The sequence below is a fragment of the Siniperca chuatsi genome, linkage group LG3 (assembly GCF_020085105.1).
Source record: "Siniperca chuatsi isolate FFG_IHB_CAS linkage group LG3, ASM2008510v1, whole genome shotgun sequence".
Lineage (NCBI taxonomy): Eukaryota > Metazoa > Chordata > Actinopteri > Centrarchiformes > Sinipercidae > Siniperca > Siniperca chuatsi.
Window position 1 is genome coordinate 28,908,034 of NC_058044.1, and position 19,962 is coordinate 28,927,995.

Sequence of the window (19,962 nt, forward strand, 5' to 3'; positions counted from 1 at the left end):
ACACACACACACACACACACACACACACACACAGTCCCCACAATGTGACTGTAAACAGATTTATGTCCCCACAACATGAGTAATACATGCTGACACAAACACACCAATTTTCGCTCCCTCTGGTGTTTCACATGATATACGATGAAGGTTTAAAAAAACAAACAAAACAAAAACGGGGGGAATATTTGCAAGTCGCACTGGTGATCCTAGTTATAAAATTTTGTAGCACTGTCTCCAAAAATGTTCGCAGTCTGGAGCCCTGAGATGGTATACTCAGTATATGGGATAAATGAATACTGAAGTAATGGGATAGCTTTTTGTCACCTAACTGTTAACATTTAAACCCAAACTTAAAATGTATCCACAGGAGCTGTATGGTTATGGTCTTTCTCAGCAGGTAATAAAGTGTAAAAGTAATGTTCTACTTTGGAAGAATTTGAATAACTTTTCTGCTCAGAATCAGTTCAGTCTTGCTGTGGCTTACCTATCCTTACCTACCTGTGTCTCTTGACCACAATTCAGCTGTATGTTTCCAAAAAGGAATGTTTATTATAAGATTATTATAATTACTATGAGGTCATCATCAGTTTTCATCATTTTGTAAAGTTATTTTAAGATTGTGGATGAATTTCTGCTAGATAATGCTTTATTTCTCTGTAATATTCACACAAAAGAACACATATTTTCCCTTTGACCATGCAGCAGACCGTGTGTCAGTCATGAATTTATAAAGCCTGTTAGTGGCAGGTTGGATCACTGCTTGGGCACTCTGAGGACACAATTACGTGTTCTGTGCAGAGAGCAAACATTCCTCTGAGCTCCGACCCTGCTCAGTATTCAGCTATGATGAGAAATATTCAGCTATGATGTAAAATGTAAACCAACATCATCCACAGTGATGCGAGGATGATGATTCCTGCAGAGGACGCTTTAGTAAAATAGCTTAAAGATATTCAGGCAGAATGTGTTCATTTGGGAGACTTGGCTGATACAGTGGCCTGATGTAAATGCAGCATGATGCATCATTCAGGGGACTGTACTGATGGAGCTTCGAGCTAAACCACGGGAGCGTGTGGGCTGCGTCAGCCAGTCAACTGTGTGTGAGGCACGCTGAGCATGTGGGGCTTCCACATCCAGGCAAAGGTGATTGCATCACCTCCGATCCCCTGTCAACACAAAACGCGCGCACACACACACACACACACACACACACACAGACAGATATTTTATTCATGTTCCACATACACATGTACTGTAACTCCACATCCTGTATGTAGGGGCTGTTATTTCTGACAGAACTGAGAGCTGATTAGAGAGGTAAATTAGGCCATCAAATGTCTTGGGGTTTGGTATCAAACCTCTCTTTTTCAGTATCAATTGAAATTTGTCAGTAGCAACAAGTATCAAAAAGTGTCAAAAGTATCAAAAGTTGGCTTTGAATGCTTGGTCAGATTCTTAGTCACGCACCAACCGTGTGTATGGAAGTGTGTCTCTCCAGTCTCCAGTGTGTTCCGCTCTGCCTCTGACCGAACACCGGACTCACCAGAAACTCCAACACTGTGAACGCCCGGTCAGACCACTATTTAAAACAGTGAAATGCAAATATGTCTCCTTGAATTAACTGTGAACTTATTGTCTTGCTAGTGACCAAGCTAGCTGGCTTGCTAACTTGTATTAAGCGGACAGCTAATAAAAACCGATAGAAATCCAGCTAGCTTGGAGAGCTTTTGCGACTAACTAGCGCTAGCATGTTCCTGGCTGGTAGTGCTGTGTCGTTTGCGAACGTTTCGTTCATAAGAACAAAACTTTTGGGTGAACAAACTTAATTGAATCACTTGCTGAAACGAGCCGTTCATTTCTCAGCCAGTACAGTTGAGCTCTCAACTGATTCAGGTTGCTAAAATTTAGCTGCAATGATTCAACATCATTGGTCTTGGACTGCAATCCAGATATGACATTATCAAGATTGATATTATATGCATAGGCTAACATTTAACGTTACTGCACGCAGTGCTGCACGCGCACACACACACACACACACACACACACACACACGCATATATAACGTTACTGTTTTAAAAAGAGAACAGAATTAGATTTTTTATCCAATATGTTTAGTGTTTGTTTATAGAGTTTACTGAATGGTTGCATTGTTGTGTTGCTTGCCTGAGACCAGGTTGTGGCACAATATGAGATGGGATAGTATCATAGAGTGCATAAACAAAAGTGCTCCATCTGTACTCATTAAATTTCGAATACATTTAAAATCAGCTAGGTTACATTTGACAATCTCCAAATTTTTTTAAAATCTCACCACCTTTCGTAGTTTACAATGCGTGGGGAAACCTGCAATGTGAAAAAATGGGTGGCTGAGACTGTCTCAGATCCTTTCACTGCAAGGAAACAGTGCTTGTTCAGTGGTTCGTTCACTGAACGTACACAGTGAACGTGAGTCATAGACAACTCCTGAGTTGCTTAAGCCCACCCCTCACCCTCCCTCCCTAACGCTTTCGGCCATGTTTCAGTTCAGTGAGTGGGACTACACAGTCGGAGCTCCGTTCAAGCACTGAACAACTTGGTGAAAGAATCTTTTGAACAAATCTTTTTTAAATGAACTGATTCTAATGATTCAGTACACTAAAAAGAAGTGCTTTGCCCATCACTACCTGGCTGGCTAGCGTGTTAGTGGTTAGCTTGCCAACTACAGTAGTTCACTAGCTAGCCCTATGGGTTGTCACTACATCACAAACTTTTGTATAATACTTTAAAATAAATTTAAGCAATGTCTTACTTTTGTAGTTTTGGCTATCGTTTCTATCAGTTATCAAATCATTTTTAAACTTTTTCTGAGATCTAGAGATGTGGCAATATTGGAGTCCAACAGGGCAAGCAACGCGAGCAGTCAGACTTCTTTTTTCCCTTCGGTTCTGTTCTATACGCCTTTTTCACAGAAAGACATTTTCATATGTCACAGTAGGAAAAGCACAGGTGTAAATAATACAATTAATAATGGCTGAATTCCATGTAGCTGCTTTGATTTCAAGGTCCGGGTATGGCACACTGTCATGGCTTACTGGGACACTTGGATAGAACAAAGTCATTGTTGCTGTTATTACTAACACGTGTGTGTGTCCTTTTCAGAGGATTTTTAAAGCTGAGAGTGAATTTTTTGTATAGATCAGTTTTACACTGGAGTTAGGCAGCAGCAAAACTAGTGTGAGCTCTGACACATTATTATTAACTTTATTATTCTTTACTTTTGTACACACAATTCCACACACAATCATCACCCACTGGTTTTAAAGAGATTTCTTGTTATGTGATATCCAGAAAATGCAGGTGAGCACCTCATCTTCCATGCATTACACGACCTGCTCAGATACAGTTTCTATCTGCAGTGTACAAAGTCCCTTTGGTGCCATAAATCATTACTTACCCACACAGTTTTTTGCATTTTAATGATTTAAGTCACTTTGCACACACTAAAAGTCACAGGGATGATTTAACACATTTTCAACAAAGAATTTGAAAGAGGCGGATAACTTTTTTTTTAAAGTGTGTAAGTGAGAATGACAGGTTGCCTTCAGGAGGTGTCCTACAGCTAGTCGAATGTTTCGAAGAGTTTCGTTTATCTTCCTCCGCTCTAAATCCACATCCCGCCATGACCTTCAGCATAATGAGGTCTCAGTATTATGCCATTAATATTGATACCCCTTACCAACATTCCATTTCGGAGAACAAGTTGCTAAAAGCCTGCTGTATAATATTGACTGAACTATTCCTTAGTACCCTCTGCCTCAAAAAATGGATGTTGTGGCTTGCAGGGGAAAGTTTGGACTGATCCTTCCTATTAATGACCCGGTAAGGTCAAGCTTCAGTGGTGTGTATAAATGAATTTAACTTGTTGGTCGGTAATGAATTAGGGGAAATTTTGTCATGCATTATATATGAAATTTCCTGACATAGCTCAGTTGAGTTTGATAAGCTTGTTTAGCATAAATGTTACATGAACACCAATGCATCAAAAGAGAATATTCAAATGTATTACTCATTTATTTATTAATTAATTCAGCCTTTATTTAAACATGGAAAGAACACAATATAAAAATAGAATAAATACAAATTCATCTGAACAACAAAAAATATATATCTACGTTCATGTTGTATGTCTATAAAAGATGCGTGCCACAAATCCAATCCAATCATTCATTTTTGGTATTCACCGTAAATTCAAAAAGACTACAGTATGTAACTTTTGAAAGAAGAAATAACACATTCTTCTTAATAAAAGTTTAATTCATGAGCAGTAACAGGCACCCTTTCTTGGTCTGGTATGACTAGTAGCTTATGGTGACTAATGGTAGCTAACGCTCACAAACTTTAGATATTGTGTAACTGAGTTCACTGAATTTGAGTCTTCTCTACTTGTGCTACTGTTACACTATGTTATAGAAATGACCATAATCCAGGCATAATATACAGCTGCCGTTCAGTGTCCTCCTGCCAGGTTTGGTAGAGAATAACAATTTGATTGAGAATAGTCCCAGTGCTCGAGGAACCTCACCCACCAGATTAAACATACCAGCTGCGGCCTCCATCTACATCAACCTGCCCTCCAGCTTTCGCTCGGACCTGGAACTCTTCACGAGTCTCCAAAGATGCTGCAGCTCCCTCTCACCACCCGTCTCTCCTGTTCGCTTATTATTTTCTAAATAAAGACATGCTGAGTTGTCTTCTCCTTAATTTCACACAGCGCCAGAGTCAGAAACTGTGAGAAAATGAGGAAGGGATGGGGTGGAGTTTGGCAGGGTTAGAGTGGGCGGGTGGAGGGATTCACTGATGTGCCGGCTTACCTTGGCTTTAAAACTTTAATGAGATGCATTGCGGGATGGATGATGGGGTTTACAGAGAGAGAGAATGAGTTGGGGAGAGCAAGGCAGAGTGAGTGCATCTGTACCTTTCATTGCTCAGCTGAGCAGAAAATCATTACTGATGGAGCGCCATCTTCAAGGGATTTCCCCACCGCTGCGATGGATGGGGAGGGATAGAGGAGGTCAGCATCTGAAAATAGAGAGGGAGGGAACAGGATGGCACCAGGGGTTTGCGGGGTAAGGAAGAAAAACAAACAACAGATGAAGGAGTAAAAGCTCAGGGTGCGTATCACATTTTTATCCATGCTGTTGGATCAGCAATGTCAGTCAGTCTGATGGTACAATTGGTACCATCCACTGTGCACAGAACAGCCTCCTAGATCAGGTCAAAATTTCACTTTCTCCAATACTTTGGCTTATGACCAAATACCTGCAAAACTAATGTCAGCCTTAGTTGTACTGTGTGGTTAGTTGTAATCAGCAAATGGTAAAATGTGCTTAACTAAGATGGTGACCAAGGTAACATGACCTGCTTGTCATTTTAAAATGAGTGAGCATGCTTACATTAGCATTTAAATCAAAGCACCACTGTGTACAGAACAGCCTCCTAGAGCAAATGTGGTTGTAGACTCTTAACAGGCCAAATTTGGACACTCATGAAGACTATAAAGGCTATCTAGGAGGAACCTGTACCATCACAGCCAGGCGGATGTGAGGGTGCAGCACCTTGGTAATTCGGCCCTTTAGGGAAGAATCAGGCAGCAGTGATGAATCTCTGTGGAATGCAAAGCAGGCTGAGCCAACTCCTCAGCAAGTGTCTGCTTCAGGCTCTTCAATATCACACCAATACCACCAGCTCTACACATGCTAACCCTGCCACTGGGGGGCTGTGTTTCTTTCCTCCATGTATGTGAATAATCATGCATGCACTTACACACAGGCAGTGTATATATGCCGTCAATGCTGCTGATGATACGTACATGTAAATCTTTCAGCCTTGCTGCTCAGCTTTGACAGGTACAATGCTGACCTGAAGTAGCATCCCATTATCTTCATGTATGTGCTGTAAACAGTATGTGAGCCTTCAAGGGCGGGAGCACGGAAGAGATTTGAATGGAAATTGAGTAGCGAGGGCTCACATGACCACATCTTGTATTCCTTTCATTCAGCGTGCATCTTCCCCTCTTGTCTTTTGATGTAGGGTGAGCTACAGAGGAAACTTATATAACAGTGCATATGCCTTAGCTGACTACTTTCTAGAGACCTCTGTGGATTTTAAGAGAGCAGCATCATATATACATACTGATAGTAAAATCAGATAGCTCGGCTCTCTCACACCAGTGTGAGTGAGTTCAAATATTTTCATTACAGTCAAAACATTCCAGTTTTATACAGTGGTTTTAGTAGTGCCTTTTCTGATGGGTTTTATAAGCTGTCCACGTTTCCCATTTTACATATGTTCAGCCTTTCCATTAATGTCCAGCAAATGTGAACGGATTGAACAAGAATTGTGAATTATCCATGGTGCGCCATAGAATGAATAAAACCAGAAAAAAGGTGACGCACCAGCAACTTTTTGTACAGAGTTAAAAACAGACAGATGGGTGATGTACTATCACCAACAATGGTTCAGTGCCTTTTGGCATAGATTCAGAACTCTACTGGAGGGATGAAAACCATGTTTCCAAAGAAACATTCCCTCATTTGGTGTTTTGATGATGGTGGTGGAGAGCGCTGTCTTAACATGTCACTCAGAAATCTTCCATAGGTGTTGAACTGGTGGCCACTCGTGCCCTGTATGTAACATCTCTTTATTGTATATATATTCCTTTTAATTTGTCACCCGTCTATATATATGAATTAAATACAGCCACTGAATGTATACCCAATTAAATCACCTGATCATATTCAGGTTGTTTTGGACAGTTAAATCAGTCTCTACAGACATACACTATAGTCTACCGAAATATACCTAATGTCATTAGGTGACATCTGCTGATTACTATATATCCAAATGAGTTTCATTTGAATGTCAGGCTTACAGCTGTGAGTCAGTCAAATGTGCTCCTATCCCATTAAAATCACCATTGCTGCTGTCATACAGTCTCAACAGTTGTTCCATTATTCACTGTCGGAGCTGCTCCAGGATTTGTCTCTAGGTGACATCATCGCTACAGTTTCTCTATGCTGTTCAGCTGGAAGTGAAACTTATTTTAAAATAAAGCTGCGTGATGTTATAGAAAATAACCTGAATTCTTTAGGGTGGAGTTTTCCTTTAACTGAACTGTGCTCTAATGCAAGGTCAACACCCCTGCATGTTCAGGAAATGTCTTTTAATTAGCATAATGTGTCCTATATACCACTAGCACTACACTTTTATGTTAATTTTAAGCGATAGCAGTAATGAAGCATGTTTCTATGCTGATCAGGCAGGACCCTCTCAATCTTCACATTTCGCTTCTTAATGATGAAAAAAAAAAACACATTAATCATTTTCATTTGAAACAGAAACCATTGTACTGGGAGCTTAGGAGCCTGCTGCCGCCTAATGAGCAGCTTGTATAACAATGAGAAATTTGGGAAGAAGCAGTTGAAATGCAAATATTCTTTTGTTCTCGTAGTCTTTATACATACATTCTCCTACAAAATAAATGTTACGCATACAGACCATTTTTCATTTTGAAGTGAAGACATTGTATTGTGTTCATTAGCAGCAAGATTTTTGCCATGTATCAGTATCAAATACTCACTGACTGTAGGCTTGAAATGAGGCTTTGACATTTTCGCAGCTTTGTCCTTTGCAGGACTGTAGTTCCAGGCCTCTGAATCTCCGTTCACATCTCTGATTTGTTCAACAATTCAAATAGGTCTTATGTTGTGCTCATTGATGACTGTTTCCTCGGTTTGGAGAAACAGTCGACCAGTTACAGCTTTGTAGGCAGGATTAAGAATGGCGACATCATCTTCCTATAGCGCTAGCTAACTACATAGCTCTATGGAAAGTAGCAACAGTAATGACAACAGAAAACGGCAACAAGTGTGGATAGGCAGCTGTACAAGTTGTTGTAAGTCGACTACAACTCTTAAATTGGCATATTTCTTCAATCATTGTTAAGAATGTCAAGTTAACTGTTCTTAACAACCGCTACCACAGCGTCAGCTGGGACGAACACACCACTCGTTACTGTTTGGTTAGGGCAAGACAAAACAAAATCCCCAACCAGAACCTGTCCAACATTAATATGATGCCAGGCTAAGTGAATAAAGTGAAACCAAACCGCCCTTTCAGTCTGATTATCAGGCTACTTTCGCAGAGGGCAGGAATTACAATGGATTCCATTAAAACTTCTCAAACTGTTCCTGAAGGATAATCCACTTTTCCACTGTTTGTATGTTCCGAGCAGTCGTCATTATGCCAGTTAATCAAAACTCTACTTCTGGTGGAGCATTAGAGCTCTGAGGAGGCAATAGAGCAACAATAAAGTAGTGTATTTAGCTCTGTTATGGGAAAACAGTCTAATATGTTCTGTAACATTCTTTTTGACCTGACTGTGGGTCACCATTGGAATCTATTGTAACTGCTCTGCATTCTAGTCAAGTCCATGTCAAGTCAACTTTATTCAAAGCCCAACATCACAATCACAAATTTGCCTCAAAGGGCTTTACAATCTGTACATCAATTAACATGTGACACCCTCTAACCTTAGACCTTTAGTTTGGATAAGGAAAAACCGTCCAAAAATCCATTTAACAGGGAAAAAAGGGACAAACCTCAAGAAAAGCAACAGAGGAGGGATCCCTCTTCCAGGATGGACAGATAATTGATGTTTTATATCTAGAGTGGACAACAACAATTGTGGAATTACAATATGGAGATATATATATATACATAAATATATATATATTTATGTATATAAAGACATCAAACAACTTCCAGGTGTTGCCAGTCCTGGACCTGGACCACAAAAACTCGAACAGACGACATATACACGCGGTTGTCAAGAAACAAGACAAGAGATGCTAAGCGAGGATGTGGAAGTGAATTGTAGACCACACATGATATTAGAATCGTTATACGCAAAGATGGAGCAAAGTCTCCTTGAGTACAAGGACCCAGTTTAGAGACATCTGGATGAAGCATCGACAGGAGCCAACTGACACAATGTCCTGGGTAAAGACAGGAGAGAGAGAGAAAAGAGGAGAGAAACCTTGATACTGAAAAAGTTGACCACAGCTGCTGTCCTCTGCAAAGGAGCAAGCTACAATTTAAGGAGTATAAAAAGACAAATTTGGGAATTGTCCAGATTGTCTTATCTAACACAGAGTAGCTTAAATTTTCAATTCCCGTCCCATTTCTTCACAATTGAGAATGACTTCCGGATGGGAGCCGAAACGTCTTGATTCTGAAAACAGTGTGCAGATGACTACGACTGAAACCTTTTCTATGATAGAACACTCCTGGACGAATGAGGGACTACACCGTCCTATGTTCAAACTATTCCTCATTAGATTTTCAGCATGTATTTTAAAACCGCAGGATCCCAAGGTCACCTCACCAACACGTGCAGCTGTTCTGCCGTCTCAGAGAATACATACAGTAAATCTGCCTTAGATTGAAACCTAAATATACAGTGTATGATAATAGTGCTAACTGCCATGATGTAGCTATTGTTAATTATTATGTTAAGAGGACAACAGATGTAGGAAATGAAGGAATAGTAAGAACTTCTCCTAATCATACATTTCTGCACACAAACAGTATTTGTCATATTTACAATTTAGATGATTTCATAGAACACACTGTGTGATATATCTCATGATATATCTCATGTACATTGTAGGTCAGTGACAGAGCAGATTAGATTTGAGCCCACTCAGCAGTCCCTCCAGGACATGACTGATAAAAATGGTGACTTGGGAAAGGAAGGCTGATTGAAGGAGTAATGAGGTGTAGAAGACAGCTGGCTCTGCAGGGACCAGTGGAGACACTCTGCTCCTCCCGTTCCTCCTCCTCCACCCACCAGCAGTATAGTAGTTTGCTCACACAAGATCCACTTCATTTCCCTCCTCAAAGTTTAATATGTACATGCCCACTCCTACCCTCTCCTCCCAGCGGCCACACACTCGCTCTCTTTTATTCACCAATCCAATTAAAGTTTGGTCACCTTGCTCTCTGTTTGTAATAATCCCTCAATTTCCTCTCCATCTCTGCCCTCCAGCCCTCCTGTACTTCTGTCCACTTATCTTCCCGTGTTCTCTTCTTCCAGGAACATTTAGTTCGCCAGCCATAGTTTTTGGTGCATCTCAAAGTTCGGGAACTTTGACTAGTTGTCACAACAAAAAAGCTCGCTTTCAAAACAGTTAGAGGTGAGATAATCCGTACCGAAAGTATGTCTCACCTCTACCATCCATTTCCTGGGTATCTTTTATCGGCTTCATATTGGTTTAAAATCCCACTTCCTCTTGTTTTGTCTCTTACTTCAAGACATAACTCAGTCCACACATTTTAGTTGGAAGGACAGGTTTGTCCCAGAGTCGTATTTGAAAAGGATGACTGTATTTTCTACTGAAACACATTGCCTGTGCTAAATGGTACATGGATTGTTACTTGTATACCTTTCTAGTCTTCCGACCACTCAGAGTGCTTTACATGTCACTATGTTCAAGGTCGCACACACTCACACACCAAAGGGAGCAATTTGGAGTCCAGTATTTTGCCCACTAGCAGACTTGGCTCTAGAGACGGCAATGTCGGTTGGTTCACCACTTTGGTCCAGACTGAATTATCTCAACAAATATCGGATCGATTACCATGAAATTTTGTACAGACAATCATGGATCCCAATGATCAATTGATTAACTAATGGCATTCCCATCAGCCTCGACTGTACTTTTTTTTAATGCTAATTAGCCATGCGCTAAACAAAGATGGTAAACGCTGTAAACATCACCTGCTAAACATCAGTGTGTTAACATTGTCACTGTGAGCATGTTAGTACGCTGACGTTAGCATTTAGCTCAAAGCACTGCTGTGCCTAAGTATAGTACAGCCTCACAGAGCTGCTAGTAGTATATGTCCGAGATCACTACCTGTTTGCCACATAATGCACTGTATTTACTATTCGCCGTTTTATTTGAGCGTTCGAATGTGTGAAATTTACACACCGTGTTTTGCCCTAAAAAATTCCGACAGTGCAAAGTAGTGTCCATTGCATAGATGCAATGTGTCGCATTTTATAGAAATGAACAGTCTTGCAACACTTGGATGTCATTTTGATGTCACAATATTCATAAGTGTCTGAAATCGCAAATTACTGCTCACTATTGAGTAAACTATTGAGTGTCTATTATATCGGGTGTAGTACCATGTTTCCCTTCATTAAATCACATGCACAGGACACCAGGCTGCTACAAAATATCCACACAGGCCTCTACACACATCAGGCGGGTCCGTTTTGACTCGGTATTCTGCCTGCTTATGCTGGAGACGTTGGATTACAGCTGCTCATTAATCCTGCGTGTCTTTGCCTTCTCTCCAACTTTTTTTTTTTTTTTTTAAGCAAAAGTTGCGCTTCATGTGTTATTCTTGTAATGCATTAGGGTGCAAAGGTGCTGGCACATTTTACGATATGATGTGCCCATTTATGACGTGACATACAGTAGAATGTAAACTGACATTAACATTGGATTAACGCGGTCATAAAAATGGCTTCATTAACATTTTTTATTATACAACAACAATATGATTTTACAACAATAAGATTTCCTGAAGAAGCGTCTTTCCATTTGTTGAGCTGTTGTTGTCATGCTTCTTTGTGACTGGCACAGCTGTTTCAGAGCGGTGTGACCAGTGATGTGACTGGCTGAGAGCATATTTATTACCGTAATCACCGCACCCTCTGATCTATATTCCACTTCAGCCACGCCCTTTTGCACTGCTGCACATACATGAACCAAAGTAGTAGGTGCGCTTGGAGATGCCCACACAGTCCGTGCACCCAAGACCTACCACTTTGCCCTTGTTGTTGAGATTGCATGATTAAAATTGGGCCCTAAATATGTGCAAAAGTGTGATTGACAGGGAAGCAAGATGGACAATTAGCCAAATGTAAACTAAACTAGCAGAGTAATTAGCAGTTTTACTTTGGTGATCCTTACACTTTCTTTTTTGGCACAAAACTGATCATTGAATATTTATAGATTTTTCACATAATGTGGTTCATGCATTGAATTAGTGGTTGACTAGAAAATCCTAAAAGAAAATGGCGTCCAGCCTTTTCACTATTCTCTCCCTGTCACCTCTGGCTGACGGATGCTTTTTAGAATTGTTTTCCAAGCATGAGTCATGGCTAAGATGAATTATTGTTAATTCCTTTTGACGGTGATGGTGTAAATGCACCTTTTTAATTAGCAAATACTAGGTTGAATTGAGTCATTCAGCAGATATTATGCAAAGACCAGTGGGTTTTAGGTGAGTCCAGGGGATGCTGCTCAAGCGTTGGTAAAAGCTGTCTCCACTGAACCCACAACTCATTGAAACCATTCAGCCTCAGAGTGACGCAGGATCTGGTCTTGGCTTGTAGAATGCAGTTTTTCATCCTGCTTTGCTGTTTAGAATAAAGATTTACATTTATCCTGTAGAAATGCACTGAGGTCTATGGAATGAAACATGCACGCAGCTGCATCCCTGTCTGATTCCCTTCTTGAGTTCGTCACAGGGATGAAGTTAAGCTGCTGGCTGCATGCCAATAGATTGATACCCATTTTAAACATCATTTGCATCTTCTTACAGCAGTATCACACACTAGACAACACATTTTCCATTTTAAAGATTTACTTTTGGTTCCGTTGTCTCATCGCTCAGCAGTAAACATAACCACTTGCTGTGGTGGATTCATAGTTTTGGTATTAGAAAAAACAAACAAGCCAGAGGGAAATCATTTAGGGTTTAAGTTCATATACTATGATTATAATCACTCGTAGAATCACTTCTTGTAGTCACAGTGAGTGATCAGAATGTTATAGTCTGCTTTTGATCATTTTGGAGCACAAACATGGCTTTTTCTAAGGGAGGTTGTGGATCAGGATTACTATAGATACTGTTGTGACCAAATACTGCCAAATGCTCCTGTCCTCTCCTTCACTTTCCTTTCTCTTCGCTCCCTCCTCCTATCTTCGCCTGAGGGATTTCACATCTCCCAGCACAGGGATTGGGTGGAAACACGCTCTCCCTGATGCAACCTCCTGCTTAGTGTGTGCTCTGTTTACTTTGGCCCGTCTGTCTGTTTCTGCCAGACTCCATTTTTAGTTAATCATCTCTGTTTATGTCCTGGGATTCACCATATCCCTTTTGCAGCAAATACAGACAAAAACATCAACAAAATATTTAATCTGTGGTTCAATTGAAATTCAAAAGTAAACGCAGAACAGTCTTGGATTGCATTATATTGGGGGTAACAATGATACACCTGACAGCAAAGTGCTGGCACATACCAATATAGATTTTGTGCATCATGGCTTGCATCCAGAAAGTTGCTGATCATTAAGACTTTAGAACAAGTTGTCCTGGTTACATCCTTCCTCCTCTTTGTTCCTTGAGTGCCGGGCACACTCAGGGCCTGTGCTGTTCTTTAAAGAGACAGTAAGTCACATTGGTGTCATGTGGGATCTCATTATTCTCCTGCATCAGGAAGAACCTTTGAATGTGAGTGCCATGGCTTACGTCCCAGTCAGGGTGGATCAGTTGTTGGATACACATTTCCCAATCCATGCATGACTTCTATCCTCTTAGAACTTAAATTCTCCTCCAGGCGTAATGGTGGCTTCAGTTGTTGGTGTAGAAAACTCAACTACCAATACCCGATAACCATCACCCCACATGATGGGCTGAATGTGGAAGTGTAAATAGCAAAGAGTAGCTTTGACCATGTAACTATACAATTTCAGCCAATTGAATTATATTAATGTGTTCTGTCAAATTCAAGTCAGGTTCAAATTGTCTAGTTTCTACAGACAGAACCATTTCAGAACTTATAATCATGACTTAAAACCTTGTAACATTAAAATGATGATTTGGATAAACGTCCAGAACTTCACTAAACATTAAATTCAGCTGTTGTTATCAGTTGTTTCATTGTTAGCTCATTAGCATAGTTGCCAACATGCCCTGAATTTGGGTTCAAGTTTCCATTTTCCTAATTTTGAAAAGAGTAACTTGATTTAGGCTTGTTATGTGTCTGTCTTAGATGAGTCACACTGATCACGATTTGAATCTGCCTGCTTACAGTCAACCTCCCATCAGCATCAATCTTTAGGCAATGTGTCACCTGAAGGTTCATACTTGAAATTACTTCAAAAAAATTTCTTAAGTTCATCTAACTTCTTAAAGCTGCACTAATCATTGTATTTATATGAACAATGGGTCAAATGTCTACCAGAATTGTGAAGGGTGTCACTCATGGTGATGAACCATAGACTGTATATAAAGATTGACGACATGACAGCTCCCCAAAAGTAATAAGCCAAAACTCGATCGCCCCCCCAGTGACTGACTGCAGTATAGGTCATAAACCCCGCCCCCTCAGTGTTAGCGGATTGGACATGAGCCAGACTAAAAAATCTAATTACACGTCAAATAAATTTTTTCCAAAGATGGTTTCTGTCATATTAGGTAGTTCTTATGACACTGATGTATGTTCAAGTGTTAATTTTTCTGATAAGTTTGGTTTTAATTAGTTATTTGATGCTATAAAAACATGTCATGATTGACAGCTGAGGCCGGCTCGTGATTGAGTCGGCCGGATGTATGGGCGGGACCTCGATACCGCGGCTACTACTGCGCAGCTTCTGGCTCCAAATGACGTCACCAGCGCGAGACGGCAGCTCCCGTATCTGAGATATTTTGGCTTCATTTTTGTACAGTGGGAGGAAGTGGAGACGCGTCGTCCATCTATATATACAGTCTCTGTGATGAACCCATAGAGAGTTCTCTATGGAGCATTTAGCTTTATTATTTTGGTTTATCAACACTGTTTCAAGCAGCTGCAGTTGGCTGTTTTCAGCCATACAGTTGGCAATTAGCCGATGAACACAGTGAAGCGTCTAGCAGTTTAAAAGCCACCAACAGGAGTTGGTGAGGACCACACCAGAGATAAAAGGAGAGTGAAAATTGGGCTTTCGTTTGCATACGCGTCTTATCAACTCTTAGGCTATATAGTTATATGTCAAATGTGTGATTTTAACTTGTTGAGTTCTGCCCCGAGAAAAACAGTTAAAGTAACTTCATGTTTTTTTCCCGATGCTTTTTTCATTTAATGTTCCGTGGAGTTGATGTGTGGCTAATGTTTGCGTATGTGCGCACACACACACACACCTGCTCTCCTCCAGGTGTGTGATGACTCGAAGTGAACGCCAACCTGCTGTGACTTATAGCTGACCCGACCTGTCAGAGCTAACCACGCATAGTAACACAATAACCCCCATGCCAGACGTTTCAGAAATATGACTCTGTGTTTCCCGCTGCCTGCTCCCTCCCCTTTGACTGTAACTCAGCTAAAATACACTTATTAAAGTGCGCATTGGTTATAATCTTAGAAATTCTCATTTTTCATTTGAGTGTTTTATCTGTTGATTGTCTCTATCGTAGGTCGTAAAACCTGTACTGAGGCCAAATGTTTTTATTGCTTTGTCTAGTCTGTGAGCACCTCTTATTTTCTTTGCAGCTCTTATCAGCAGCTTTTCCCTGTCTGTTTTTTTTTTTCTCCAGGTTTTGTATGCAGAAGAGTGCCAAGTTGGTGCCAGGGGTGACGTTAGACCTCATAGAGAAGTAAGTGTCACTCCACCGCCATCCAAGCCAAGAAAACAAAAAAAAATCTCTCCGTCGCAACTCTTTCGCCCTCTCTCTCAGGAGGGCGCAGTGTACAGAGATCATTATCCTCTTTTCCTTGTGTCTGTCTATCTCTGTCTGTATTCCTGTCTGCCTCTTTTGCTCTCTCCTCCTTATTGTCAGCCCTCTTTCTGTTGTTTTCCATCCTGCAGGTATAATTCTCTGCCTTTGTTTCCCCCTCACAGCCAAAGCGGCAGTAGTTTGGCAGATTTAAAGCTCTACATTTCTTCAATAAACCTCCGGGTGTCAAGCGGCTGAGCGCGGAACATCTCTTGCTCTTAGGCACACACTCTCAGATTTTAGCACTCAATATGACTGTCATAGCCAAAGTTTTAGTAGTTTCACAGAACCATCGGGGGTGGCTTTTCTTTTTTATCCACTTACATGCGGGGGGAAAGTAAAATGACACCCATAAACTAAGTTGGTTGAGGAGACTTAGTTTTAGAAGTAGTAAGTAAGTTTATTAGTAGACTGTCATATCTCAGGAGAAAAAAATACATGTTGTTGGAAAGCACCTTGAGCTACTAAAGTTGAAGAGTGTTTCAGCAGTCTGTTAATGATGTTTGCTAAAGGTGAATAGTCATTTTTCTTCACATGCACAAACTATGATTTCATTGTGCCACAGACAGCCATACACAGTTTAGGAGTGCATGTACACACACAGGAACACACATGCACACAGTATCTGCACATCTGTGTCCTCCACTAGACTGTAATTAGTTTTGGGCTGAGGGTTTGCAGAGACACGGTGCGCTTATCTGCTCTTCCCTGTCCTGTGTCTCCTCAAGAGCTGTTTTCAGTGTGTTTGTGTCTGTGGTTCTTCGAACTCCAGCTAGCAGGAGCTGTCCCACAATGACACACTTTTACTTTCCTGTCCAATCTTACATTTTACGAGTTCTACTTTGGAGAGAATACCTCTAATCCCTCACTTCAGTCAGGTAAACAAAAGTGGTTTTGATAGTACCATAAATTCTCAAATAGTAGCCTTTATTTACCTCAAACAAAATCATTTTTTGAAACAGGTTTTCATTAGAGACAATCCTTTATTTCAAATGTTCCCAGTTTTTAGATCATATTTTATTAAGAAGCCTCCCCATCTTTTAATCTGCTCCCATTTTAATTTACTGTTGTTGCAGTTTGCTGTAAACTCAACACTTTTTATCTTTTTTGTTTTTTTTTGTACCGTCAGTGAAAATCAACACTTTCTGTACAGATATTTTACATTAAAAGCCTTCCACAGGCTCAAAGGACAGTTTTATTGATAATACCTTATCAATAAAACCCAAGTAGAGATGATTAGTGAATGAGCACAGAATTTCTAACAGCAGATTGATCAGTGTGACATAACTGTTGTACTGATGGAATTAGTGTTGTGGAAATGTATATTATGATCAAATAACCATGCGAGTCATCATAGTACAAGACATTTTCCCCATCAATATTTTTTAACCCTCCTTTATCAGGGACCAGTTTTTCATTTCTTGTTTTGTCTTTTTGATCATTCTAGACATGACTATTATATGAGACTTGTCCTTTATTTGAATACCACCTTTTATTTGAAAATTTGCAGTAGCGTTTTTGTTTTTGTTTTTTTACTATTTCCTGTTTTTTTATTTGTCTTGTTTCTGTTTTAGTTATGTTTTGGTTACTGGTTACTGACTGTCCATCAAATACCAAATCTCCACAAAGTGCAGGCATATTTTGGATAAATAAGGAATAATGCGACTCACCACTCACTGTTGATTTCTTCATGTGTTGCACATAATATCTCCACTTACTGAAGAAGTAATGCATCTCCTTATTGTGATTCAAGCCTTTTCAAAACCACACTAATTGGTCCAGTAATGGATTATTTGTGGGGAGTTTACATGTTCACACTCAACTTGTTTCCCATGTTTCTACAAGATTTCTTTTCTTCTTCTGTCAAACACCACTCTCTCCAGTGGATAAATATTATGCAGGAAATGCCTTAGTACTGTATGTATAGCTACTGCCCAGTGACTCCCAAGGCAGGATGGGAAACCACTAGAGCGATGACGCACAACTTTGAAGAAATAAGCCCTTTTTCCATTTCTCTTTGACTCTTCGGTGGGTTTGACAACATTAAAGCTCTCCATTCATGCTAAGCTCCCATGTCCTCTTCATCTTTTATCACTTGTCTCACCAGAATAAAGAATGGGCTTCTGTAGAGAGGAGAAAAAGTAATTTATGACCCGCTTGCTGTAAGGAGAGTTTTAGCACCCACAAACGTCACACTAGTTTACGTCAGAAGCGGCGCGGTGGAAAGCATTCTCACCTGATCTCATTCTTCAGTTAGGCATAAGTAAAACACTGAACAGAAACATCAAAAACGTGACCGTTTAACAGTGGTTATGGAGTCAGTCTTCCACCTCAAAATGAAATTCAAAAAGGGTTCTGTCAAACACACAAACTGTGATCTGAATTCAAAGCTACAGTCACTAATCAATCATATGCCAGGCTTGAATGAAGTCAACTCTAAACCAACACATGTTATAGAAATACTCAATACAATTCCACTATAGCGTAGGTTTGGTTCCTGTAACGGTCTCTCAAAATGTACAGCCACGAGAAACAGAAAACAGTTTCACTTTTCCTTTAAAGAAAAAACCCTTCAGACTTTGGGGTGAACCAGTCATACACAAGCTGTTCTGCTATGTTTTATAAGAGCCTTTGCTCTGCTCTTCATGTTAGCTGTCTGCTTCAGACATATACACAGCAGGAGTGTATACTAATAGCAAGCCAGTAAGGTTAAGAGAGAGAGTTCTGCAACGGCAAAGTGCTGACATTTTCTGTATTAGTCTGTATGCTCTACTGAGATTGGATTTGAGAAGTCAATTCCAAACAATATTGAAAAACTACTAAAATATCAAATTCAAAAGATGCATGACCTTGAATTAACGTACAAGCATGGAAATATGAAAGGTGGGATTTCATATGAGAAAAAAAAAATACATAGAAAATGCAAGATTAGAAATTTCCAAAACGTGGAAAAAATAATGTTTAAATATAAAATCAAATTCACTAAAATGCCGCAATTAAGTGAAGAAAGAAAAAGGCTTTACTTCTCGCTCTTGATGTTTCAGCAGCCCTGAACATGACTGGAGAAGGGGTTTTTGCGTTTAATCAGCAGGGGTTGGTGGAATCCCTGATGCTTATTTTGTGGTTTTTGTTCATTGCATGTCCAGCATGCTGTCCAGAGGGCTAAATTTTGACTCAGCTGATGGCCCTCTGAGTTAAATAATGGATGGTCTCAGAGCTCATAAAAGAAAAATGGAACTAAACCCATTTGCCATTTCACCTCTCTGCTCTACGAAGCTGAATTTTCAAGGGATGCTTCATCAAAACAGGAAATATCACAGAAACAGCAGTTTTTGACTAGAAGAGTACAGTGATTATTATAATGATTAAATTCTTATAGTATTAAAGCTGCACCAATCAATATTTTTTTATGATAATCAATCAAATGACTACGTACAGCATGAAAAATGTGTCTCATTGTGACAAACCCACAAAGAATTATCGCCCAATGCGGCAGTTCCCCTCAGCTCTATGTAGCGTTTAAGCCTCTAATACCTCATTGTTTTGGTTCTCTGGTCAACAAACTCCGCTCTCATTAACCTTGTTTCCAGTGGCAGCAGTCAGCTGTTCAGCAAAAAAAGCTCTGATAAACCCACTATATCCTGCCTGCCCAACACTAAATGGCAGACAGGCAAAGTTAGCAACTAGGTGGTGAGCATAGCGGAACATCTAGCATTTAAAGAGCCAGATGTTTTTCTCAGGAGTTGGTGAATATCAAATGAAACAGATTAAATATTGGACTTAACATTTGTTGCTCCGTGTCTACTGGATGGGTAGATAAGCTAACACCTGTTTGTTAACACGTTCACCATAACAACTTTGTAAGATTTTATCAAGACTGATGATGTCAATGTTGTGTTCATAACTTGTTCTGCTTCCCCTAAGTGTCCGTGTTGTTTGAATAAAACTGACCACTATGAAACATCATGACTTATTTTGTCTCTACTTGGGAAATTTGTGCAAGAAACGACTGCCTGCCAAAAACCCACAGCGTTCGACATGTGACAGTCAGCTACAGTAAAAGTTGACGTTAGCTAGCGTTAGTGTTAGCGTAGTGTTGATCTAACATTAACTTTTCTTGCTGAAAACAAATCTCATGGCGGATTA

At 40.1% G+C, this 19,962-nt stretch overlaps 1 protein-coding gene across 4 annotated transcripts in view; it reads left to right on the forward strand.

The window, feature by feature from the left end:
* Nucleotides 1-19,962, forward strand: part of rptor (regulatory associated protein of MTOR, complex 1) — a 187,686-nt gene that overhangs the window by 82,440 nt on the left and 85,284 nt on the right. For all 4 annotated transcript variants that reach the window (XM_044188784.1, XM_044188787.1, XM_044188788.1 and 1 more), the window contains exon 8: nucleotides 15,637-15,696. In XM_044188784.1, coding sequence (XP_044044719.1) covers nucleotides 15,637-15,696 — 60 coding nt within the window. The remainder of the gene's footprint in view (nucleotides 1-15,636; nucleotides 15,697-19,962) is intronic.